This window comes from Osmerus mordax, chromosome 7 (assembly GCF_038355195.1).
Source record: "Osmerus mordax isolate fOsmMor3 chromosome 7, fOsmMor3.pri, whole genome shotgun sequence".
NCBI lineage: Eukaryota > Metazoa > Chordata > Actinopteri > Osmeriformes > Osmeridae > Osmerus > Osmerus mordax.
Genome location: NC_090056.1, coordinates 15629622 through 15655244, shown reverse-complemented (window position 1 = coordinate 15655244; position 25623 = coordinate 15629622). Strand labels below are relative to the sequence as shown.

The 25623-nt window shown below is 52.2% G+C and overlaps 2 protein-coding genes across 2 annotated transcripts in view; one reads left to right on the top strand and one right to left on the bottom strand.

Moving 5' to 3' along the window:
- Positions 1-20552, top strand: part of LOC136945326 (IQ motif and SEC7 domain-containing protein 1-like) — a 40690-nt gene extending 20138 nt beyond the window's left edge. The window contains exons 3-17 of the mRNA XM_067239090.1: positions 10133-10457; positions 10795-11054; positions 11168-11255; positions 11431-11977; positions 12038-12611; positions 12734-12895; positions 14416-14538; positions 14685-14851; positions 15173-15312; positions 15629-15754; positions 16297-16396; positions 17276-17437; positions 17717-17932; positions 18774-18823; positions 19359-20552. Of these exons, the coding sequence (XP_067095191.1) occupies positions 10133-10457; positions 10795-11054; positions 11168-11255; positions 11431-11977; positions 12038-12611; positions 12734-12895; positions 14416-14538; positions 14685-14851; positions 15173-15312; positions 15629-15754; positions 16297-16396; positions 17276-17437; positions 17717-17932; positions 18774-18823; positions 19359-20552 (4234 nt within the window). The remainder of the gene's footprint in view (positions 1-10132; positions 10458-10794; positions 11055-11167; positions 11256-11430; positions 11978-12037; positions 12612-12733; positions 12896-14415; positions 14539-14684; positions 14852-15172; positions 15313-15628; positions 15755-16296; positions 16397-17275; positions 17438-17716; positions 17933-18773; positions 18824-19358) is intronic.
- A 3265-nt stretch (positions 20553-23817) lies between these two features.
- LOC136945325 (PDZ domain-containing protein 4-like) overlaps positions 23818-25623 on the bottom strand; it is a 10702-nt gene continuing 8896 nt past the window's right edge. Inside the window, exon 9 of the mRNA XM_067239089.1 lies at positions 23818-25623. This exon is cut by the window's right edge and continues 297 nt beyond it. Coding sequence (XP_067095190.1) covers positions 23818-25623 — 1806 coding nt within the window.

Sequence of the window (25623 nt, the reverse complement as noted above, 5' to 3'; positions counted from 1 at the left end):
CTGTTTGCAGAGGAAGGAGAAAGCACAGGTTGAAAGTACAGTTGGGCTGTTCAGAGAGAGAGGGAAACTGAGAGACAAGGGGAATGAGAGAGGGGTGGTGGTGGGAGAGGTTTAGCATGAGGATGGCAGAAAAGACAGGACAGATGACAGATAGTGGGAGGAGGGATGGAGCGAGACAGAGGGCTACTTATTAGAAGTGGTGATGAATTATAGAATGTTGTCTCTGAGGCACTAGTTAGTGTGTGTGTGTGTGTATTTGTGTATGTGTGTGTGTGAGGGGAGGGGGGTAGAGAGGAACTTGCTCTGGTTTTGTCTCTTACTCACACACACATAAACATATACACAGGGGTATGAGTGGGTGTGTGTTGGCCAGAGTCGAGGAGAGGGAAACACAGAGGGGATGGATGGACTAGGCTACTAGGTCCCTGTGGTGGTGTTGTCACTGAAACCAGCGAGGAGAGAAGGCATTTCATGCTCCAGTGGTCTCCCAAAGTGTCTTGGAAATAAAGACCGAAGCGATTTATTTTAGTCTCACTACGAACGCATATCTATTCAATCTAACTTCAGAAGCGAAAACTACTCTGTTTTACACTTGTTAGGATTTCTACTTTCATGAGAAGCGCACAGGGACTCTGTCCCTGTTCTGTTGGCATCGGACTATAAGGAGATGGGAGCTTTACTGTAGCCTAGTCTACGGTTTTACTTTAAGTTACTGAAATCACGAAGGTCGAAATGCTTAACCAATTCAGTCTTCCAGTTGTGTTGTTGCCGTGACTGCTGTGTCACGCTGTTGGCTAGCTCAGCTGGGGGAAAAAACTGCCGCGTTGGAGGTTCAAGCGAACGGAAAACAGAGAAATGAGGGGATGGAATGAAAACACAAGTGATAGGGAAGATTAAGGGATTGAACCGCATGTGACGCTCGACGTTTCCAAGCCCATCAGTGAGTTAATGATGATGTAGCTTTACCTGAAATAACAAATCATGCGCGTGACGACAAACCCTCGGCACGCGCTTCTTTCGGAGAGGCTGTCAAAGCTCCAGCCAAATTAATGAGGAAAAAGGATAACGGTTACGCACCCGTACGTGGGCCAGCAACAATGTGGTGCATAAATTGTGCTTCGGACAAGACGCCTGCAATTCTTCACAACAAGCTCGTATACTGGTAAGACATAAGCTTGAAATTACATTCAGAAATTATGCGGCAAATACAATGGTTGTTGACAGTATTCCTTCAGCACATTCCATTACACGCAAATATCATTGAAATCCCAACACTCGTGTGTGGAGGCTAAAGGGGACATAATGTAAAACATTTCTCTAGTCACAAAATTGAATTAGTCTTTATGCTACTCATATCGAGCTAGATCAATTTTCTGTCGTGTTTCTCGGCAATAATCAATAGTGCTGTTATTGAACTCTCTTTGATAACCCTCGAACGAGAAGTGTAAGGTACAGTCGAGAATGCTACTGTGCTACAGTCAGGAGCATTAAGTGTTTTGCCTGGATCTCTCTTCCTCTCTCTGACCCTCTCTATCTCAATGGCATGTATGATGGACAGCGGGGACCTCTAAACACATGTTGAACTTGAGTAATTTCAGTCTGAATGCTAGGATAAGTTGTGTATTAGTGGGTCTTGATTCCAAGGCCAGTTGTCAGTGAGCCTGTGCCTTAGGTCCAGCTCTGAGTAAATGGACCAAGGCTAATTACAATTCACCTATCAGGTAATGTGGATCCTGGAATGTCCAGCAGTACATAGCTGTTGAATGTTGTACGTTTATCTTTGGTTTAATAAATGTCTTGTACACGGAGCTCACTGCACTGTACTCTCTCTCTCTCTGCATCACTCTAGACAGATGTGTGCAGTAGTGTCTGAATATCTGCTCATTTCTCTGCATTTTTGCCTGCTATCCTGCTTGCTCGCCTCTATTTCCGCCTCCATATATCTTTGCGACCTGTCTCTCTCCCTCCTTCAATGCCTCCCAACTTGCCTCCCTCCCGTGGGTATGAGAGAATTGCCAGTGAGAGAGGGAGAAAGTGAGAGAGAGCGACTGTGTGGTCATGTCTTATCTGTCTGGTCTGTATGAGCCCATTGAGAGAGGAGGGAGGGGTAGTACAGTACAGACTGCAATCCTGTACGGCTCACATCCTCCACAGCACTGCAGGCTGTCGAACTCCACACAGCGTCCTGTAAACGTGTCGCATATTTATGCGCGATCAAACTCAAATATTGAAATGGTACAGAGCATTTGCATGGTGTGTGAGTGTGTGTGTGTTCAAACTTCATGTTGACACGCAAATAGAAACAGCTGAAGGAATCCCTGCTGTCAGCTTCCGCTTCTACCTCCACCCTTGGCAGGCCTTACCTGCTCTCTCTCCTCGCCTCTGCTCCCATCCCTCTCTCCTCGCCTCTGCTCCCATCCCTCTCTCCTCTCCTCTTGTTCACCTCTGCCGCCGCTCCTACGCTTCTCTGTCCACACTAGCGCTCTTCCCACCCTCTCTCCCCTCTCGCTTGCTCTCTCTCTGCTCCACCTCATTTCTCGTCTCGCTATTTTCCCTCTCACCTCTCCTTGATATCCGTCTCCGCTCATCCATATGGCCTCTCCTCTCTCCTGCCCTCTCCCCCATCTCCACTGCTCAGTTCTTCTCCTCCTTCAAAGCTACTCATCCTCTTTGCCTTTTTTCCGCTTTTTGTGTGGCGCCGACACTCCGCCCTGTTGACTCCCCCAGCTGATTACGGTTCTGAGGTCTGTTACACTGTATAGAGGATGCACACAGCAGATAGTCTACAGCCAGCAAATATACTGGAAATCCAACTCCGACTTTATTGATCAACTGGCTAGAGCAAGGCTGTGGTTGTTGAATTTTTAATCACAGTTAATTGAATGTTCTCGGGGAATCTATTAGAGACCCTTAAAATAAGATGCCCTGGCTTGACTCTTCAATTCTAGTCAGAGGCTGCTCATTATCACCAACAGATCGTACACCGCGACAACTCTGACTTCATTGTGCTCCATTTCGTTCAAATTCTAAATTTACAGCTGTGACTTTTATAAAAGCATCGTCATTCTCACCCCAGTGTTGATGAGCTACATCACAGGTCTAGAATACGTCAGTGTGACTGTTCTGTCTGGCTCCCTCTCACCGCGTGCCTCTCTTTATAAGGGTACAGGCCCAGGAACCAGCTGACATACGGGAGCTGACTGACTTACTGGCAGTACTGACAATTGTATGTGTAGCCGAGGCAGTTTGAAACAAGTCTGTGGTGATGATGGATGGTAGATGCTTGGTAGAGGCTTGAGTTTTGTGAGTGAAGGCCTGCTGTTGGGTCCCCTGCTTAGAAGAACACTGTGGTTAAGAGTGATTGTCCAACTTTGCTTTTGGCCCATGGGTATCTGACACAAGATGGTAGCACTCCTCTCTGCAGTGGATTGACTAAATGTGTTTAGGGGCAGTAACCAAGAACAAGGGCCAGCTTTTCCATTGACTGTGAAGATATTTAAGACTTTATAACTTCGACCTTGAGGTGACTGCAACATTATCAATCCTACTTTATCATTTGCCCTCTTCTGCTGTGTTCTCACAACAACAGCTACAGTATGACCCTTCAGTGGCCTCTCACTACATAGACTGAAAAACATGGTGCTATTGTTGACAAGAAATACTACCCAGGGGCACTTTGGTGAGTAACCAGAGTTTGTTTTTACACAAATAGGTTACAAATTGTTTTTCTTTTTCATTACCCTGTGATAATAAAGTGCCTAGTACTGTAAGTGGTTAATTCATCTCGGGAGTAGGGAGCTGGTCTGCAGCAGGGAGAGGAAGGCTGCAGTGCTGTAAGTGGGGTTAGGAGAATGTTAGTACGCCTCATGTCATGAGATAAGTGGGCAATGTTCACCAGGCCTGAAAACCCTCTGACCTCCTTTGCCTCATCCCTCTGTCTCTGGGTGACTACAGACACAGCCTCGTCCCTCTCTCTCTGGGTGACTACAGACACAGCCTCATCCCTCTGTCTCTGGGTGACTACAGACACAGCCTCATCCCTCTGTCTCTGGGTGACTACAGACACAACCTCACCCCTCTGTCTCTGGGTGACTACAGACACAACCTCATCCCTCTGTCTCTGGGTGACTACAGACACAGCCTCATCCCTCTGTCTCTGGGTGACTACAGACACAGCCTCATACCGCTGTCTCTGGGTGACTACAGACACAGCTTCATCCCTCTGTCTCTGGGTGACTACAGACACAGCCTCATCCCTCTGTCTCTGGGTGACTACAGACACAGCCTCATACCGCTGTCTCTGGGTGACTACAGACACAGCTTCATACCTCTGTCTCTGGGTGACTACAGACACAGCCTCATCCCTCTGTCTCTGGGTGACTACAGACACAGCTTCATACCTCTGTCTCTGTGTGACTACAGACACAACATGGCAGATTATTTCATAATATTAGCTTTCATATTTGATTGAAACAGTTTGAGAATGTGCTCAACCGTAGTTGTGTCTCAACATGACACAGGTGGCCAAGCATACGGCCTCCTTGCCAGACAGCATCTAATCAGCCAATCATGATCCTAAACGGAACTGCCAAAGCATCTAATTCAGCCAATCAGGATGCTGTCTGGATAGCTAAAATGTCTGATTCAGCCAATCAGGGTGCTGTCTCAGCTGGTTACGCCTGGGTTGCTCCAATGGCAGCCAATGACGAGGTGAGAAATGAGAGATGATGAGCTGGATGCAGAGGCCAAATGCTAACAACAGCGCCTGTGTCACAGCCCAGAGACTGGGCCAAATCTCTGCTCAAACAGATAGGAGGGAAGAGGGAGAGAAGGATGCGGGAGAAAACAGGACAGAGGACATAGGAAGAGAAACGAGAAGGATTGAGAAGAAAGCAAAAGAGCACATGAAAGACGTGTGAGTGTGTGTGTGTCATCCACTTGACCCTCAGCCATACATAGCTTGTGCCAACCCACCGCCTGAGGACTGCTCTCCATTTGGTGGAGGGGCTCGCACACACACACACACACACACACACACACACACACACACACACACACACACACACACACACACACATCCCCCATCTCATCTCAGAAGTAGGTCTTCAAAGTCCCCTTCTCTTTAGCACACGTCTCTATGGTTGTTTGATTTCAAGCCAGGCTGTGGTCTTCTGTAGTCAGTATGGGGATAGTACTTTGTTAGTCCTGTGTGTGTGTGTGTGTGTGTGTGTGTGTGTGTGTGTGTGTGTGTGTGTCTGTTTGTTTTATTGTGTGTGCAGTGTGTATGTGTGGTATGTGTGACTACAGTAAGTTCTTGTACATATGTATGCCTATGTGTGTGTGTATGTGTGTGTGTGTGTGTGTGTATGTGTGTGAGTGTGTGTGAGTGTGTGTGTGTGTGTGTTAGTCAGCGGTGTGTAAGCCACCCTGCCAGTGGGGAGGAGCGTTTCAGATGAGGGAGCAACCTACAGCTGTACTATACTGTAGCTCTGTTTAGTGAGAGTTCCCTTTGCCAAAGTTATGATTGTCAGCAGTATGTGGGTGTGTGTGTGTTGTGTACCAGTAATTACGTGCACGTGATTGGATTGTGTATGTTGTCGGTGTGAGATGTCTGTTCTGCTGCAATTGGTAATTGATTTACACTGAGCAGTCACAAGGGAGAAACAAATTACCACCACAGAATCAATGTGCATACTATTTTTACTACATTGCCTTTCTCCTTTTGTGTCTGGCCTATTGTGTTATAGTCCTGGCTGTGAGCACCTGGGATTTTTAGTTCATGGGTTGGTGTTCCTTACACACATGAGATGTGTGTCAAGTGAAGGACAGACCATTTTGTTTAGCTTTCTTATTCAACTGACTGGCATACACATTGTGTTTACAGAATAGGACAGAGCCCGAGTGTTAATTAAACCTCCCACTCCATTAATAAGCCTGAATGATTAATGACATGACAAGCAGCTATTAATGAGGACCCCTTCAGAGGCTGACATGCCGTTCTGGATGGATATGACCTCTGACCCCTGCTTGTGGATCCCTGTTCTAATTGTTGTGGCTCCATTCACTGTTAATGTTGTAAGCTTTGACGGTAACGCTCTCCATTCCGAATAACTCTGTGCACACACACACACACACGCACACATGGATCTCACAGGTGCATCTAGCATTTGAACCATGAAAAGGCTTGTCAGACAGTGGGGTCAGAGTTGCCATCTGGTTGCATATTTCGGTGGTGTTTTGCACAGTGCAGTGATAGGCTGCAGTACACTGTCCTGTCCTGTGTTTACTGGAGCTCAGCACCTGACTTCTCTCTCATGACATCATCACTCCCTGTGGCGTTGTGGCAGTCTGCTGTCACACGCACACACAGGCACACACACACACACAGGCACACACACACACACAGGCACACACACACACACACGCACACACAGGCACGTACGCTTGCACATGCTTCTATCTGCAGCAACTTTGGAACTTTTACCTCCCTGAGCAAACCTGAGTGCTGTGTAATGATTGGCTCTCACTCCCCTCGTGGGTGTGTCTCTTCCATAGCAACCAGTGTAGGGCTAGAACTAACTTCCCCCTCCAATAACAAAGACTTCCTGTAGATTGACTGGCACAATGACTGGTTATTTGGATTTGTGATTCACTGGTAGACAGGCTGGTTGAAAGAGACCTGCTCCCTGGATTACCGTTTTTTCTCCTGCTGTTTGGATTTTGGATAGATTAGGTGTCTTTCTGTGGGATTATGACAACAGTCCTAACTGCTTCTGTGATGGGAGGAGGGAGAGGCGAGACGTAGATTGTAGGTGCCTTGTTGTCATTAAGGAAACCAGAATACAGGAAAGAGAAGAGGGCAACTCAGGTGTTTTTTTTTTTCATGTTTGTTTATCTCTGCATGTCAAGCTAAATGAGGTCCACTCAGCTGTGTTTCCCAGTTTAGAGAGGACAGCACCGTGTTGTTATAGCGACTGTGTTTAGCTAGCGCTTCAGCACACCAGCCAATTGTAGTGATAGATCTTTCACTAGTTTTTTTGCCTGCGGCTAAAACAGTGGTTGCCACCAGAGTGTTGCTGGTTACAGACCACATGGTGAGAATAGATTAGCTCCACTATCCAACTGTGTGTGAGTGACCTGTTTGTGTGTGTAGGCTTATATGTTGTATAGATGGAGTGTGTGTAAGGATTGTGTCAAGGCCTGTGTTTACGATAATGAGAAAGAATAGGGAGACCAACCAGATTGTTGCAGTAAATAGTTATTGTGTGAATGCCTCATTAATTGTGCTTTTGTGGGTGTATGTGTGTGAAATCTCCAGTGTGTGAGTGAATGGCTCCTCTCTTTCCTTGTCACTGGCTCCTTGTGAACCATGTGGTTCCATAGGAAGAACAAGCTGCCTCGGAGGGCCCGGGCCTACATGTGAGTGTGTCTGTCTGTCTCTCCCGTAGACCTACACAGTGTGTCTGTCAGTCTGTCTCTCCTGTAGACCGAGACAGTGTCTGTCTGTCTGTCCTGTAGACCTACACAGTGTGTCTGTCTGTCTGTCTGTCTGTCTGTCTGTCTCCTGTAAACCTAGACAGTGTGTCTGTCTGTCTGTCTGTCCTGTAGATCTACACAGTGTGTCTGTCTGTCCTGTAGACCTACACAGTGTGTCTGTCTGTCTGTCTCCTGTAGACCTACACAGTGTGTCTGTCTGTCCTGTAGACCTACACAGTGTGTCTGTCTGTCCTGTAGACCTACACAGTGTGTCTGTCTGTCCTGTAGACCTACACAGTGTGTCTGTCTGTCTGTCCTGTAGACCTAGACAGTGTGTCTGTCTGTCCTGTAGACCTAGACAGTGTGTCTGTCTGTCCTGTAGACCTACACAGTGTGTCTGTCAGTCTGTCTCTCCTGTAGACCTAGACAGTGTGTCTGTCTCTCCTGTAGACCTAGACAGTGTGTCTGTCTCTCCCGTAGACTTAGACAGTGTGTCTGTCTCTCCTGTAGACCTAGACAGTGTGTCTGTCTCTCCTGTAGACCTAGACAGTGTGTCTGTCCCTCCTGTAGACATAGACAGTGTGTCTGTCTGTCTGTCTGTCTGTCTGTCTGTCTCCTGTAGACCTAGACAGTCTGTCTGTCTGTCTGTCTGTCTCCTGTAGACCTAGACAGTCTGTCTGTCTGTATCCTGTAGACCTAGACAGTGAGTGTGTCTGTCTCCTGTAGACCTAGACAGTCTGTCTGTCTGTCTCTCCTGTAGACCTAGACAGTGAGTGTGTCTGTCTCCTGTAGACCTAGACAGTGTGTTTGATATAAACTACCTTTCCCAACAGAGGCACCTGTCTGTCAGACAATTGAACCCGGCTAGGAGATTGTTTGATTTGAACTACCTGGCCCTGTTAGAATTGAGCCAGTTTGTAGCGCAGGGTATGTTTTAGTTCTTGTTTCCAGACTCACCACCTGAGCAGGACTGTCATGATTCCATCGGCTCTGGTTACACAGCAAGTTAAACTGAGTGCAACTCAGCTGGGAGAATGGTGAAAAGAGGGAGAGATGTAAGATAAAGAGAGGTAAGGGAGAGTGGGGAAGTTGACAGTAAGGGAGAGAAAGTGAGATGAGTGAGAAAGAGAGGTAGAAGGAGAGCGAGGTGTGAGAGAGAGAGAGGTAAGGAGAAGGGGAAGTGGGATATGACTGGAGAGTTGCCAGATTGTATAATTAGTGAGAGTACCATCCTGAGATTTACTGCAGCGCCTACACAATTTATTAGTGCAGATACTTCTTTGGCTTCTTTGGAGGAGTGTGTTTGTGCATGAATGTGTGTACAGCGTGTGTGTATGTGTGTTTGTGCATTTGAAGTTAACTTTGGTTTGAATTCCTGCAGTGCAGGAGTGCAGCATCTATCTTTAGTGCTAAGTATCAGAGTAGAGAAAGAACCCCCTTGTGGACTTGGGGTTCTCATAGTATCAGAGTTATCTGATTAGAAATGATGAGCCACCTCTGCTACTGTACAGCATTACACCAAGAAGACTACAATACTGTATGCAAAGTCAGTTTCAATTTCAGTCAGTCGGTGCATTAATTTCTTTGAAGTTTTACTGATGGGTCACGTGGAGTGAATTCCCTGCTGTTTCCCTGTTATCTGTTATGGTATCTCAGCACAGATGGATACTCCAGATGTGACCTCTGAACCCACATGTCTCAGAAAGGACTAGAGATCTTGGTTCCCAACAACCTCCACTAGGCATTAGTAGGTTACTCCCCTGTTTCCTCTCTCTCTCTCTCTCTCTCTCTCTCTCTCTCTCTCTCTCTCTCTCTCTCTCTCTCTCTCTCTCTCTCTCTCTCTCTCTCTCTCTCTCTCTCTCTCTCTCTCTCTCTCCCTCCCTCCTTTCTCTCCCCTTTCGCTATTCTCTCTCTCGCTTTGCCCTCTATAGCCTGTCTTTTCTCTCTCCCCTCTCTTTCCCTTCTCTCTCTCCCACCCCTCTCTCTCTTTCTCTCTCTCTCTCTTTCTCTCTCTCTCTCCACCTCAGCTGCTGCTGTTCACACTGATGACTCATGGTCATGTGACGAGCTGCTGAGAAGCTGTCACTGCCCACCCGCAGTACCCTGCCTTCTGTGCCAGTCTAACAGCCTGTCAGCAAAATGTGTATTTGTGTCTGTACAGTGTGTGTGAGTGTGTGTGATGTATGTATGTATGTATGTATGTATGTATGTATGTATGTATGTATGTATGTATGTATGTATGTATGTATGTATGTATGTATGTATGTGTGCGTGCATTCTCTGCATGACTGTGTGTTTGTGTTAGTAGCAGTGTAATATATCCAGGCTGTAGCTATGGCTGTAGATTGTACAGAAGACAGCGGGACTCTCAGGTTCAGGATAATGAGGTCATGGATGTGGGCACGTTAGCAGCATGGATGTTGGGTGAAGATTCTAAAGTAGGCTGGCTTAGCCTCCTCTTGGCTCCTGTGTGGAGATGTTCTGGTCTTCCACCTCCTTCTTCTCAGATCCACCTCTTCTTTCTCAAGGTCTCATTCTGCCCTGAGTCATTTAGATCAACTGTGTTCTTCTTTCCTCTCTCTGTCTCTGTCGTTGTCTCTCTGTCTCTGTCGTTGTCTCTCTCTCTCTGCCCCCCCCCCCCCCCCCCCCCTTCCAGTGTGGAAGAAGAGCCCCCATGTCCAGAGACGTTCAGTTTCTCAGACTCCTCCTCCTCCTCCTATTGCCCCGCCTCCTACCTGGGGGGCCACACTGACCTACGCTACACCTGCCCCGCCATCCCCCCCGGCCACCAGGGACCCCCCTTCTATGCCCAGGGCCCCCCCTTGGCAACCCCTCCTAGCCCAGCCAGCTTGGCCTGGGCCCAACGAACACGCCATCAGCCTGCAAGCCTGGCGCTCCGCAAGCAGGAGGAGGAGGAGAGCAAGCGCTGCAAAGCCCTCTCAGACAGCTATGAGCTCTCCACAGACCTCCAGGATAAGAAGGTAGGATTCAATGCATTATCCCTAATGGAAGATCCATGTGACCACATGCTCCTCATCCTAACATACTGTACTGTATCAGCACAGACCTCTCCAATAAGATGACAGACTAACAGCTGCATTATCAAATGGCAGAAGGTGATGAGCTCTCCATATCTCTCTCTCTCTCTCTCTCTCTCTCTCTCTCTCTCTCTCTCTCTCTCTCTCTCTCTCTCTCTCTCTCTCTCTCTCTCTGTCTCTCTCTGTCTCTCTCTGTCTCTATCTCTCTCTTTCTCTCTCTCTCTCTCTCTCTCTCTCTCTGTCTCTCTCTCTCTCTCTCTCTCTGTCTCTGATCGGCCAGGTGGAGATGTTGGAGAGGAAGTATGGGGGATACTTCCTGAGTCGGCGCGCGGCGCGGACCATCCAGACGGCGTTCAGGCAGTACCGCATGAACAAGAACTTCCAGCGCCTGCGGAGTTCTGCCTCAGAGAGTCGCATGACGCGCCGCATCATCCTCAACAACATGAGGCTGCAGTACTCCTTCGACGACAGGCAGAACCAAGACCAGGGTCAAGACCAGGACCAAAGCCAGGACCAGGACCAGGACCAGGGTCTGACTAGGTAGATGTGATGTGTTGAATGTGATACTATCTGTTATTGTGCAGAAGGTACCCTGACAATGGTGTGTGTAGTCTTGTGGTTGTTCGTCATGCCTGTACTTCCCCCCCTCTCAGGTACTCCCACACTGGAGGGCAGCCTGGTGCCACCGAGGGGGGAGACAGGGAGGAATACTCCCACATGGATGAATCCTTCTCGAAACAGGTGAGAGGGAGGGAGGAGGGGTTGTGGGGGAGAGGGGGGAGAACTAGAAGGGACGGAGGGAAACAGGGATGAATACGGAGTAAGAGAGAGAGATGGGGAGGGAGGGGATAGATAGAACAAAAGGAAGGAGGCTGTGTGTTTAGCTGAGGAACCCTGCGTGTGTGTGTGTTCCCAGGTCAAGTCCCTGGCCGACTCCATGGACGACTCCCTCACCTGCCAGTCTGGACAGGAGGACTCTCAGGAGGGCGATCCTGAGGAGGGAGGCGGGGAGGAGAGGGAGGAAGACTTCAGGGAGCGCGTGTGGGGAAACAACAGCAACACCCCCACCCCCCGTCGGGGTCTGGGAGGGGGCAGAGGCAGGGGAGGGGGCGTGCACGAGGACAGCACAGCGACCACTTACAGCGACGTCACACTCTACATGGACGATGGGATCCCTACCTCCCCCATGTCCATGGACCGCCCCCCTAGCAGCACGGACACAGAGTACTGGGGCCTGGGGGTGGGGCGGGAGGACAGCCGGGAGACCGAGGGAGGGGGCAGCAGCACCAGCCGCCGCAGTACCCCCTGTACGGAGTGTCGGGACCACCGGCACCGAGGGGGGGGCCACCTGCCCGTGCTGACCATCGAGCCCCCCAGTGACAGCTCCGTGGACATGAGTGACCGGTCTGACCGGGGGTCTCTGAGCCGGCAGCTGCTGTACGAGCAGGAGCAGGAGCCCGGGGGCGACGGGGGAGGAGGGGGAGAAGGAGGATGTGGGGGAGGAGGGGGGATGGGGCCGGGAGGGTCACCTCAAGGCACCATCAAGGCCAATCCCAATGGACGCTCGATTGCCATGGCGCAGGGTCAGACACGCACGCCGTTGGTCCGCCCCCACCCGTCGCCCATCCCCCCGCACCTCCCCCACCACACCATCCTCCACCACCACCCTCACCCGCCGATCCCCCACCCCCACCATCAGCCTCACCCCCACCTCCCCCCCATGCACCCCCACCACCCCCTCCACATGCACCACTACCCTTACCCCGACTCCCCCTCCCCTCAGACCCCTCAGCAGCAGCCCCTCACCCCCATCCTCTCCTCCTCCTCCTCGCCCTCCATGTGTGCCATGGCCCCGGGCCTGGAGCAGCACCTCATCTCGGACGGAGACAACGAGAGTCTCAACTCCACCACCAACTCCAACGAGACCATCAACTACTCCTCAGGCTCTTCCTCTCGGGACAGTCTGCGGGAGCCCCTCCCCCCTCTGGGGAAACAGACCTATCAGAGGGAGTCTCGTCACAGCTGGGACTCGCCCGCCTTCAATGATGACGTGGTCCAGAGGCGACAGTATCGTATCGGACTCAACCTGTTCAACAAGTAAGGAGGGATCGGGGTTGAAGGGACGGGGTTTGTTTTCATGAATGCAAGTGCATGTGTGTGTACTGCAACTGCGAGTGTATGTCTAACTGTGTGTATGTGTGTGTGTGTTTCCTTGGAAGGAAGCCAGAGAAGGGTATCCAGTACCTGATAGAGAGAGGCTTCGTGTCAGACACGCCTGTGGGCATCGCCAGGTTCATCCTGGAGCGGAAGGGGCTGAGCAGACAGATGATTGGAGAGTTCCTTGGCTGCCGACAGAAACAGTTCAACAAGGATGTGCTGGAGTAAGTCAGGGAATGGCTCATCATTAGGCACCATTAGGGGGACCAATATGACAGTGACAGTGTTCTGGGTAAAAAGTGTTCTGATAACAGATGAAATGTTATTGTTAAAATATGTTTTTTAGACGTAGTTCCACCTCTAATCCTGGCCTCCCTCTGCACCCTGCCCTTCCCCACCCCTCCCTCTGCACCCTGCCCTTCCCCACTCCTCCCTCTGCACCCTGCCCTTCCCCACCCTTCCCTCTGCACCCTGCCCTTCCCCACTCCTCCCTCTGCACCCTGCCCTTCCCCACCCCTCCCTCTGCACCCTGCCCTTCCCCACCCTTCCCTCTGCACCCTGCCCTTCCCCACCCTTCCCTCTGCACCCTGCCCTTCCCCACCCCTCCCTCTGCACCCTGCCCTTCCCCACCCCTCCCTCTGCACCCTGCCCTTCCCCACCCTTCCCTCTGCACCCTGCCCTTCCCCACCCTTCCCTCTGCACCCTGCCCTTCCCCACTCCTCCCTCTGCACCCTGCCCTTCCCCACCCCTCCCTCTGCACCCTGCCCTTCCCCACCCTTCCCTCTGCACCCTGCCCTTCCCCACCCCTCCCTCTGCACCCTGCCCTTCCCCACCCTTCCCTCTGCACCCTGCCCTTCCCCACCCTTCCCTCTGCACCCTGCCCTTCCCCACCCTTCCCTCTGCACCCTGCCCTTCCCCACCCCTCCCTCTGCACCCTGCCCTTCCCCACCCCTCCCTCTGCACCCTGCCCTTCCCCACCCTTCCCTCTGCACCCTGCCCTTCCCCACCCTTCCCTCTGCACCCTGCCCTTCCCCACTCCTCCCTCTGCACCCTGCCCTTCCCCACCCCTCCCTCTGCACCCTGCCCTTCCCCACCCTTCCCTCTGCACCCTGCCCTTCCCCACCCCTCCCTCTGCACCCTGCCCTTCCCCACCCTTCCCTCTGCACCCTGCCCTTCCCCACCCCTCCCTCTGCACCCTGCCCTTCCCCACTCCTCCCTCTGCACCCTGCCCTTCCCCACTCCTCCCTCTGCACCCTGCCCTTCCCCACCCTTCCCTCTGCACCCTGCCCTTCCCCACCCTTCCCTCTGCACCCTGCCCTTCCCCACCCTTCCCTCTGCACCCTGCCCTTCCCCACCCTTCCCTCTGCACCCTGCCCTTCCCCACCCCTCCCTCTGCACCCTGCCCTTCCCCACCCTTCCCTCTGCACCCTGCCCTTCCCCACCCCTCCCTCTGCACCCTGCCCTTCCCCACCCCTCCCTCTGCACCCTGCCCTTCCCCACCCCTCCCTCTGCACCCTGCCCTTCCCCACCCTTCCCTCTGCACCCTGCCCTTCCCCACCCCTCCCTCTGCACCCTGCCCTTCCCCACCCCTCCCTCTGCACCCTGCCCTTCCCCACCCCTCCCTCTGCACCCTGCCCTTCCCCACCCTTCCCTCTGCACCCTGCCCTTCCCCACCCCTCCCTCTGCACCCTGCCCTTCCCCACCCCTCCCTCTGCACCCTGCCCTTCCCCACCCCTCCCTCCAGCTGTGTTCTGGATGAGATGGACTTCTTAGGAATGGACCTGGACGATGCCCTCCGGAAGTTCCAGGCCCAGATCAAGGTCCAGGGAGAGGCCCAGAAGGTAGAGAGACTCGTGGAGGCCTTCAGGTACTACATTTAGGCATACTGGGGGATTCATTCAATTCACTGAGGCATGGCAACTTGATAAGTCGTCCATCCATCTCATTAAGTGACCTCTGTCTCACTGTCTCCTTCTGGATCCTTCTCTTCCCCCCTCCCTCACCTTATTCCAGTCAGCGGTACTGTGTGTGTAACCCGGTCCTGATCCGACAGTTCCAGAACCCAGACACTATATTTATCCTGGCCTTCGCCATCATCCTCCTCAACACAGACATGTACAGCCCCAACGTCAAGCCAGAGAGGAAGATGAAGCTGGAGGACTTCATCAAGAACCTCCGTGGTGGGTTCCATCTCCCGTAACCTACAACTTACTCTACAACTAGATAGCTAGTGCTCTGGATAAGAGTGTCTGCAAAAATGACTAAATGTAGTGCTAGTCATATCGAAGCATATCCTAAATCAGCATACAGTACCAGTCAAAGGTTTTGACACAGTTTCCCAGAAAATGTATGTAAAGCCCCCTCACGCTTTCACAGTGCTTGTGTGTGTCGCTCACGCTTCACTCTTTCTGCCACCGAAACAACTGCTGCCGCTCATTCACTCTCTCCCTCTGTCCGCCTCCCGCGTCTCCCCCGCCCCCTCGCCCCCTCGCCCGCCCCAGGGGTGGACAACGGCCAGGACATCCCCAGGGACCTGCTGATCGGGATCTACCAGAGGATCCAGAAGTGGGAGCTCCGCACCAATGATGACCACGTGTCCCAGGTCCAGGCTGTGGAGAGGGTGGTGGTGGGCAAGAAGCCGGTGAGACTGCTGCTTCCCTGGAGCTTCTGTGGTACAGTTATAAAAGCAACACAGTGTCAGTTAGCAGACAGATAGACAACACTGTGTCAGTTAGCAGACAGATAGAAAACACTGTGATAGTTAGCAGACAGATAAACAACACTGTTAGTTAGCAGACAGATAGACAACACTGTGTTAGTTAGCAGACAGATAGACAACACTGTGTTAGTTAGCAGACAGATAGACAACACTGTGTTAGTTAGCAGACAGATAAACAACACAGTGTTAGTTAGCAGACAAATAGACACAAGTGTGTCGGTGTGTGTGCTTGCTGCAGGTGCTGTCCCTGCCTCATCGTAGACTGGTGTGTTGCTGTCAGCTGTATGAGGTGCCCGACCCTAACAGACCCCAGAGAAGTGGGGTCCACCAACGAGAGGTGTTCCTCTTCAACGACCTGCTCATGGTACGGCTCACCCTCAGCACCCATCATACTATCTAGTGGACAATTGAACTTTTTAAGCTTGTGACAACATGGCAGGCCAGTTTCTTTCACATGTTTAGCTGAGATAGATTATTTTCCAAGTATTTGTTTTAAAGATAAGATACAAAAACACCACCAACATAACCACGTTCCCCATACGGATATACATTTCCATATGGTCGTTTTTGGGGTGGGTTCTACTATGACTTACTTGTATGCTCGTGAATATACAAGAGCATATCTTTTTTCAGGGTGATCAGGTTTGTGTATGTTTCTTGCAGCTGGGTTTGGCAGTGTTTACTCAATCTTAGTGTGTGTTTTCACAATTACGTGTTTGGAATAAAAACATCTGCTGAATCAGCAGGTATTCCTTCTGTGGAATAGCTGAAGGCCTTAGTTTTAAAAGCTAAAGCTAACAATTCTGTAATGAAAGATGTTCTGCTGATAAATGCAACTCTGAGTGGTTATGTGGTTCGTGTTCTGTCCTAGTTCTAAGGTTCTGTGTTTCCCCTGCCTCCTCCCAGGTCACTAAGATCTTCCAGAAGAAGAAGACCTCGGTCACGTACAGTTTCAGACAGTCCTTTCCTCTGGTCGACATGCAAGTTCACATGTTCCAGAACTCCTGTAAGTGTTTGTCCCTCCATCTGTCCCTCCATCTGTCTCTATTTCTCTCCCTCTTTCTTCCTCCTTCTTTCACTCTCATCCTTTTCTCCTTTGCTCATTTTCTACCCTCTTCATTATCCCTTTGTCTGTCTCCCCTTCTGTCCTCCCTCGATCTCTCTCCTCCATCTGCACTCCCCCCCTGTACCACTATCTCTCTTCATCTCCCTTTTTTGTCTTTCCACCCCCTCTCCCCACCTCCTTCCTCCCTCTCTCTCTCTCCCTCTCTCTATCTCTCTCTATTTATAGCCTCACAGTAGGGTTCTACAGCCATCCAACCAGACCAGTGAGGACAGTGAAACGTGTTATCGTTGTTCCCCCTCACACTGTAAACATCACTCTCCGTCCAGAGAGATGACCTCATCGAAACATGAGCAGTATTGCAGATGTTATGTACCTATGAGAGGGTTCAGCTGTATGCTTGCCATGCTGGTCGTGTGTTGTTATCGTCTCGGAGATACAACTGATATCATGTTATTATCAATGTTTCACCCTCGTCTCCATCCTGACAGATTGTAACGAGTGAATCATCAGTGTGCTGTATGCCAGGTCGCCTGATGGTAGTGTGTGTGTGTGTGTGCTCAAGCATATCTGTGTGATTTGCAAGAGAGTATCTCCTTACTAGATCACTGAATTACAACCCTAAATCCATGTTTTTACAGGATACACTGCAATGTCATTATTTATTTATGTAGTGGTCCTACCTTGGCCATTTTGATTGTTTGTTTGTAAATGTTGTTGTCTGCATACTTACGGTTATACCTGCTTACTGTGTATGTTTACTTGTTTTTGATGAACGGATGTGTAGTTGATTAGTTTACACATCAGCGGTTATCCCCCTAGACTACCCCCACGGTATCCGTCTGACGTGTGCGAGCCCGGGCAGCGAGAGGCAGCTGCTGATGGCCTTTACGGCCCCCAGCCAGCAAGACCGAGGGCGCTTCACCTCCGACCTGCGGGAGAGCATCGCCGAGGTGCAGGAGATGGAGAAGTACCGCGTGGAGTGTGAGCATACTAAACTACGCTGCTACGCTAGGACACTACGCTACTGCATACTAGAATGCAGTCAGAATAATACACTTTGCCAGCGAGTTGTAAGATGTCACTCTGAATCCAACACTGACCAACATACAAAGTTCTATACTGTATGTGTAAATCTTGTTTTAGATAATAATTTCGAAAAAAATCTTCCTCACTTCACACCAATACTCCTCCCCCCTTATCGTCCCCCATCTCTCTCTTTCAACCCCCCTCCCCCTCCCCCCTCTTGTTCCCTCCCTCCAGCTGAGCTGGAGAAGCAGAAAGGCGTGGTGCGTCCCAGCGTCCTCAGCGGTGGAGGAGGGGCGGGGCCTGGCGGCCCAGGAAATGAAGGGGGCGGGTTGAAGACGGTGGGGGTGAACGGTACCCTGGGAAGGCCCAGTCTGGACGACACCTACGCTGCAGTGGACGGCCTCAAACGCTCCGCCCTCAGCTCCTCCCTCCGAGACCTGTCTGACACAGGTAGGATGAGACTGACATTAGATTTAGGATTGTGATTAGTGGTCCCTCTGAGGACTTGTCGACACAAGTGGGATTGAGACTGAGATTAGGAAAAGATTGTGATTAGGGGGCGGGTTGAGAATTCTATCTATTCTCAGAATCTCGTTTTAGTAGAAAAGCCCATCTTCACCCTCAGCTTCTTTGTTAGTGTCTACTGGAGTTTTGAAGGACAATTTATCATCATTCCAGAATCCAGAATTTGTAGGCTTGTGCTTTCTGTCTTTACCCCCCCCAAGGGAGCTCCTGTGTGGGTCTTCTTCTGCCTTAGTGACTGGGTGTCTGTGATCGCCCCAGCTCAGTGTGTTTTCCACACACAAAGGCATCCACAAGACATGTTCATTTCAATCTGTTGTCCTTGAAAACCTGCAGGCCGCTGAGCAAAGTGGCTGTCACTTAGACAGAGTGATGGAGGCCTTTCTGTTGAATGTCAGTCCTCTGCAGACCTGCAGACTGAAGGCCTTCACCATGGTTTCTGAGAAATATCGTTTATGATATAACAGGAAAGCTAAAATCTGCTAAGCTACTTGACACTGTGCAGTGCTCCGGTGCCATCTGGTGTCCAGACGGAGATTTGCAGGAAGAAATGCAAAGAAGGTTGTAACAGATCTCAGTCATTTTGGGTGATCTACTGAAACAGCTGATCTATAAGTAATGCTGAACATTGGAGTGTGTATGTGAGCGTGTGAACATTTGTTTACCAATTGTTGTGGAGGGGGAGGGGGGTTGCAGAGCTAGGTGTTGCAGAAGTCTGCCTTACACAGGTTAAGGTAGTCGATCATGACCTCTTATGCGTTGGGTGCAGGGAAGCGTGGGAGGAGGAACAGTGTGGGCTCCCTGGACAGTGCCATCGAAGTAAGTCTGCGGGGGTGGAGCGTTCCACTCCCCAAACCCCCCTGCAACCGTGTGGATGGTGCATGCGTCTCCAGCACCAATCAGGTGTCTGTGCTGTCTTCCTGTCCTGTGTTTGTGTACTAACCATCCTGGTTGTTAGGGAGGGCCAGGCTGTGGCGCTGTGGGCCAGCCTGCTGCTGCCACTCACATCCCCGTGGCTGACGTGCATGGGTCTGCCTCCCCAGCTTGTTCTGCATGTTTCACTGCTAGTGCTGCCCCCTGCGGCCCTGCGTGGAGGACCATGATACGAGTGACAGGGCACCTGCATGAACACTGACATGTGACGCGTCTGCATGGTGTTTGTGTTGGTTTGGCGTGTTGTGTTTGAACTGGTTGCTTTGTGTTTCACAGCTGTTTGCGGATATGAGCATTATCACGACCAACAACTGTTGGAGTTCATGTAGTTAGTATCTTACTCCTTTCTTCTCTTTTTCTCCTTATCCTCCCTGTCTGCCATCCCTACTCCTACTTTCTCGATCTCCTCTCCCTCCTCCAGGTCTCCATCATTAGCAGCCCTCGATCCCAACAGCGCCCCCTCATGGTGGGAGGCGTCCCCTACGGCCTTGAAGACTACCGGCCTCATCGCCCCATCCTGAGCCCCGGATCTGGGGTGGGGGGTGGGCCGGGGCAGCTTCACAACGCCACAGGGGGGCCGGTGTCCCATGGGGGCACCCTCTCCAGCAGTGGCAGCAGCGGGGGCCCGGGTGGGGGCAGCGGAGGGAGTGGCGGTTCCTTCCTGGGGAGCCTGTTTGGCAATCGTCGAGCCAAAGGCCCCCCCGGGCCTCTCATCCCCCCTGGACCCCACTACCCTGCACCTGTGCCCCCTCCGACCGCAGGGGGGCCGCCCCCACCCTCCCCATCCGCCCTCAGCCAATCCGACCCTGGCGGACCCTCCAAGATCCAAGCTCTGCACGCCCAGTATTGCCATGGCAACAGCAGCAGCGCTGGCAGCAGGGTCGCGCAGCAGCCTCCGCCGCCCTACCACCATCACCACCGCTACCACCACCAGCCCGCGCCCCTGCCCATGCCCACCATGCCCACCTCCGCCCAGAACAGTGGCCACCACACCCTTCACAGGGTGACCTCGTCGGGCAAACGCCCTGGGCAGGGGCCCGCGCCCGCTCCCTCTCACGGCCAGCTGGGCCAGCAGCAGCAGCAGCACGGGCACAGCAGCCACGGCATGGGACAAGGACGCTACACCTGCACCCCTCCTCCCCTCTCGCCTCACTCCCCTCACTCCCCCGTCCCCCCGCTGTCCCTCTATCACACACACTCGGTACGAGGGGGTGGGGGAGGGGTGGTCAAACTCCCTCTGACCCTCTCCCACTCTCAGCCCCACCCTCACGCACACTCCCACGCTGCGCTCAGCCACCCCCACAACCACGTCGGCCACGCTCACAGCCCCCACCAGGTGCCCCACCCGTCCCACCAGCCTCACTTCATCTTCTCCACGCCCCCTCCCCAGACCCCTATCGCCCGCCACGTGCCCCAGGCCGCCCAGTACGTGCCGCAGTACCCCCCTCTCTCCTCCATCCCGCCTCCTCCGCCGCACTCCCCCCTGCCTCCGCCTTCGCCCTCGCCCCTCACCCCGCTCTCCCCTCATCCGCAAGTTGGCCAGGGGGGAGGCGGGGCGGGAGGGGCGGGCAGCTCCAAGTCCAAGCCGGTCAGTCGTATCAGCACGGTGGTGTGAGGGAGGCCCGGGCAGCAGGGTACCCTGACTGGCAGCAGGGGGCGCTAGTGAGAGCGGAGAGGGCCGGGAGGAGGAGGAGGAGGAGGAGGGGTCAGATTCAGCTCTACCGACACGGCCGCCTGGCTAGGAGGAGGGGCAGGGGCAGTGGGCAGAGAAACCTGCTGAGCCTCTGTTATTTTCACCTCCACTGCCCAAACAAGTAGCCTGACAGGCGGCCATCACCTGACAACATGGCCTGGCAGGCTGGGAGCTGACACAGCACACTCTGGATGATGACCAGCTGGCCTGACAAACAGCACATGTACAAACACAGAGACACACATGTGAGCAGACACGTGGATGCACGAGGGAACGTCTTCTTCAATTGCTATCTTATCAACTGTCTGAATCCTCAAGGGGGATGGAGGAGGAGGATCCAATCCCAGCCTCACAGCTGGATTGGACGACGTGGTTGGTCGTGCTGTGTTTAGTGTTAGCCAATAGGAGAGATGTAAAGGAGTGTCTGTGTTTTAGCCAGGCGTAAATAACCTGCTAGTTTGCCAGAGAGAAGATTACAGAGGAAGGGTGCCAAACATATGAAGCCTCTATGCCTGTTGTACAGTGGTACACAGGGTAAGCACAGGCCATAAAATGGTGGCTCATAAAGGTCTAGTGCATTATGGGATGTGTAGTTGATTTAGAATTATTTTTCTGCAATGTGTTGTCCATATGTGTCCTTTGATAAAGCATGAAACATAGAGGAGACCAGTGGGATCTACTCCTTCACCACAGAAAGACAATGGAACACACACACATACACACGCACAGACACGTACACACACTGAACCCTGCAGGGTCGGAGGTTTGCTAGCACGTCCTGCGTGCTCAGTATTCTAGAGAGGCTTAAATCCTCAGTATAGGCTGTCAAATTAGATCTTCGTGTCAGGAAACATCTTCGTTCGTTCGTTCGAACTGAAATGAATACTCTCCTAAATGTGATTTTCTCCTCTTGTTATTAAGCCCCATGATATTGAAGGAACCATTCCAAATGGACTATCTGCTGTATAACATCCTGATGATGGAGGTACATGTGGCTGAGATGTTTACCACAGCGATTGCTACTGATACAGTATATTACTATGGATATTATTGGTGTAACAGCTACTACTAATATTAATATTAATAATTATTGTTTGGGCTGTTTTGTACCGTTCTGCGTTTATTTTTTTATCGTGCTTGAAAATGAAATGGTGTTTTGGGGGTAAGGGTTACTACTATAATACTAACATCTCTTCTGATCTTGACAGTAGAACAATATCCTAGAGAAAAACATTTGACTGGTGAAATTGTTACTAACACAAGCTTGTGAAGATACAAGATACAGCTATATCCACTCATTACTGGGCAAACAGCAGGCAATACACACAGGGACACATACACAAGCTGACACACATATACGTAGTCCCTCCCCTTCACCGCCACCCCTAAATTCCAGCTCTCTGATTGGTCCAGACACAGCCCAAATGCAACTTGTTGTAATACCCCACGCAACCAGCAGAGGGGGATGGAGAAACACTAAGACAGGTGCTTGGTTGAAATTAATCCTCTTCTCACTTTTTCTCTACTGACTTCTTTTCACTTTTTGTCCCCTCTTCACTCCTTTCCTTTCCTCCCTTCTCCTTTCCTTAACGCTCCCCTCCTCTCCCCTCCCCTCCTCTCCCCTCCCCTCCCCTCCCCTCCTCTCCTCTCGCCTGTTACTCTTCTTTTCTCTCTGGTCAGAAGGTCCTCTCCGGTGTCTTGCTTCTGCTGTGATCCCAGTTGCATGTCGTACTCTGCACTTAACTGAATGAAGCTGTATTATAACCATGAATGTACATACTATCATAGATGAACTATCTATATGTACTCTGGAATGGACTGTGTGCCAGCTCTATGTTCCCTCACAGTCATGGACAACGTTGGTTTGAATCTTCTCTTTCTAATTAGGAGAGCAGGGTCGACACTGAAATAGTAATATTGTAAAATTGTACCAGTACAGTAAATTGTGTCTAAACAGAGATGATACACACATATGTATTGAATTTTAGCTGTATATATACATTTATGTATTTGTTTGAAATGAAATGAAACATACAGAGATATGAAAACGTGAATATTTATTGCTATTATGATATAAAATATGTTCTTGCCGTCGGGAAGTGTGGATGTTGATTTATTTATTTATAAAATGACACCACAATGAAGAACGCACTGGCACAGAGATGGAATGATAGAAAACGTCTTTATTCTAGAACGTCAACACGTCTACATAGTGTATGCTCTCATCCAAGAAAGACATATACTGGATCAACAATGTAACTGCAACTTGGATAGATAAATATGATCAGAGACACACACGCTTACTGTACATAACACTTCTATAACTATGCACAAGAACACACACACACACTCACACGCACTCTCACACACACACACATACAGGGTACACATAGACATTCAGTTATAATTATTATAGAGTATGGTAGCATCACATCTGTACAGCTCTATTTGTCAAACCATGCAAACACTTCATTATGTCCACCAGCTCCTGGTGTGTTAGTAGTTGACAAATGGAGGTTCGGCCCATCAGCCTAGATATAGGAGCTATAGAGCCCTCTGAGGGAGCGCCTGCCAGAGCAGGGCCAAAGTGGCTTCTACTAATGACAGATCTACAGTCTGTCTGATGTGGTGTGATGTCATCACTGCTCGCCGGGAGAATGAATAGCCTTCTTCTTGCTGCTGGGCTCTGCTAACTGGAACAGAGTTACAAAGTTGTGCTTTCCATCTCTCTCTCCACCCTTTCAGACGATCCATCCTTCCACGTGTCAGGTCATCTCCCCTGTGCTTTCAGACGTGCGCTACGATGGAGAAATGATCATTTGTGCTTTCTTCATAGCCCCTCCTCTCCCCTCATTCTGCTCCTCTCCCCTCGTGCTCAATTCTCTAAGTACCTCTGCTTGTTAGTGACTCAAGCGTGGAGTTTTCTCCGGCCTCCTCCCTTTCCTACTTTGCTCTCCTTCCTTATCAATGCCTAGCGCATTAGACTCATCACACTCACCCTCTCTAAAATCTCTTTTCCTTGTTTCTCCTGAGCTCCTTTTGGAAAGGGCCAATCAATAACTATGGATTAGCCATTCTCTGATGGATGTCTTGAGTCTGTCTCTGATTTACCATTGTGCTCTTGTCTCCTCTCATCTCCTCTCCTGTCCTTTCCGCTCCTCTCCTCTTTTCCCCTCTCCTCTCCTCCTCAGACTGTGGTCACAGACAGTAGAGGGTTGTAGACCTTTTTCCCATCAGGAGATCTGCTGCCATGGGCTAGGAGTTCCTGGATGGTGATCCAGTTATCCAGGATCCTCCTGTTCCTCTTCCTGTGGCTCTTCCTCTGACTCAGAGCCAAGATGCTGGCCTCCTCCTGTCCCGCTCCCTGCGTCCTCCCCTCCCCGCCACCCACCACCTCCCCCCTCTCCCCCCTCAGGTAGTCCAGGCGGCTCTGCATCATGAACTCCCTCCTCCTCCTCTGCTCCCTCGCCCTCGCCAGGTGCTGCTTGCGCTCCTCCTTGCTCCAGTAGCGCCCCATCTTCATCTCGCTCACGGCGTCGTCGTCCGTGGTCATGCCGCTGCGCTCCTCGCGGATCTTCATGGCGCGAGCCTTGAGGAGGCGGTCCCTGACGGGCCGCTTGGCCACGTAGCGTGTTCCATCGCTACGTATCTTCACCTTCCACTCCATCCTGGGGGACGTGGAGCCCAGAGGCAGCACCAGGCCCAGGCGGGAATGCACAGGGCTGGGGTGGGCCTCCGGGCCAGCAGGGGCACTGCTCACACTCCTGGGACTGGCCGGGGCACTACAGCCCGCCGCCGGGCCTCTCTCCTCACACTCTGCCCTCTCCCTCCCCCTGCCCTTCCCTTGCTCCACAGGCTCCAGCAGGGCAGGGCAGTCGGAGGGCAGGGCCAAGCAGCTCTGGTAGCGCTCCAGGGGGCCAGTGCCCACCCCTACACCCAGGCCGGCCCCTAGCCCCTGGCTTCTGCGGGGAAAGTAAGGGCTTGACTCTGCACTGCGTCCTCCAGACTTGATATGGGCACCGCTGTTGCTACTTCGGTAACTCCTCCTAGGTGAACCCCCCTCCGCCATGCCCCTATGAGACCCCACCTCTCGACTTAGAGACCGGAACTTAGGGCTGGGCACGGGGTTGGTGGTGGCAGTAGGACTGTGATTGGAAGTCTGGAACTTCCTGTAGCTGTTGGGGGAAAAGGAGCAGTTCAAAGGGGATCGTCTTTGCTCCCGGTGGCGGCTGGAGCTGAGGGGGGAGAGGGGGGAGAGGAGAGGGAGGAGCGAGGGAGGGGAGGTGCACGACCCCTGTCCATCCTCGTGAGCAGGAAGGGGCTGGAGCTGCTCGGTGCTGACCAGCGGCGTGCTCCGACAGCTCTCCCCCCCTGTGTTGTAGGCGCTGGTGCTCTCCCGGTCAGACCTCTCTCTCTCCGGCGCTTCGTTGATGTCGGACAGCTCGTGGTGGGCGGGGTCTTCCACCTCGGGGGCGTGGCCTCGCCTGGCTGCCTCCTCCTCCAGGAGCCAGGCCTTCAGGCAGCGCTCCCGGAGCTGCTGCATCTTCTGGGCCCTCAGGATGTTGCGGCACTTGAACTCCAGGTGGCGCAGCTCCTCCTCCAACAGGGCCATCTCATGCTGCGTCAGCCCCTCCGGGGGAGACTCCCCCTCCTTCTCCTGACCGCCCTCGGCCCTCTCCTCCCCCTCTGCCTCCCCCTCAGCACCGGCGCTCTCCCCCCCTCCCTCCTTCCCCTGCCGCTCCTTCCGTCCGCTCCTCTCGTACTGACCCTTGACCTCCAGCAGCTCTCGGTACCTCTCACACTCCTCCTCGGTCAGGCCTGGCATCATCATCATCATCATCAGAGGGTGCCCACCTCCGCCATCCAGCCCCAGGCCCGGCAGCGAATCCGAGCTGAGCTGGAGCTCGTGGCGGTGCAGGTGGGCGTGGCCAGGGCTGGGCAGGGGGCGGTGCCTGCGTGTGCTTCCGGGCGTGTTGGTGGCGTTGGTGTTGCA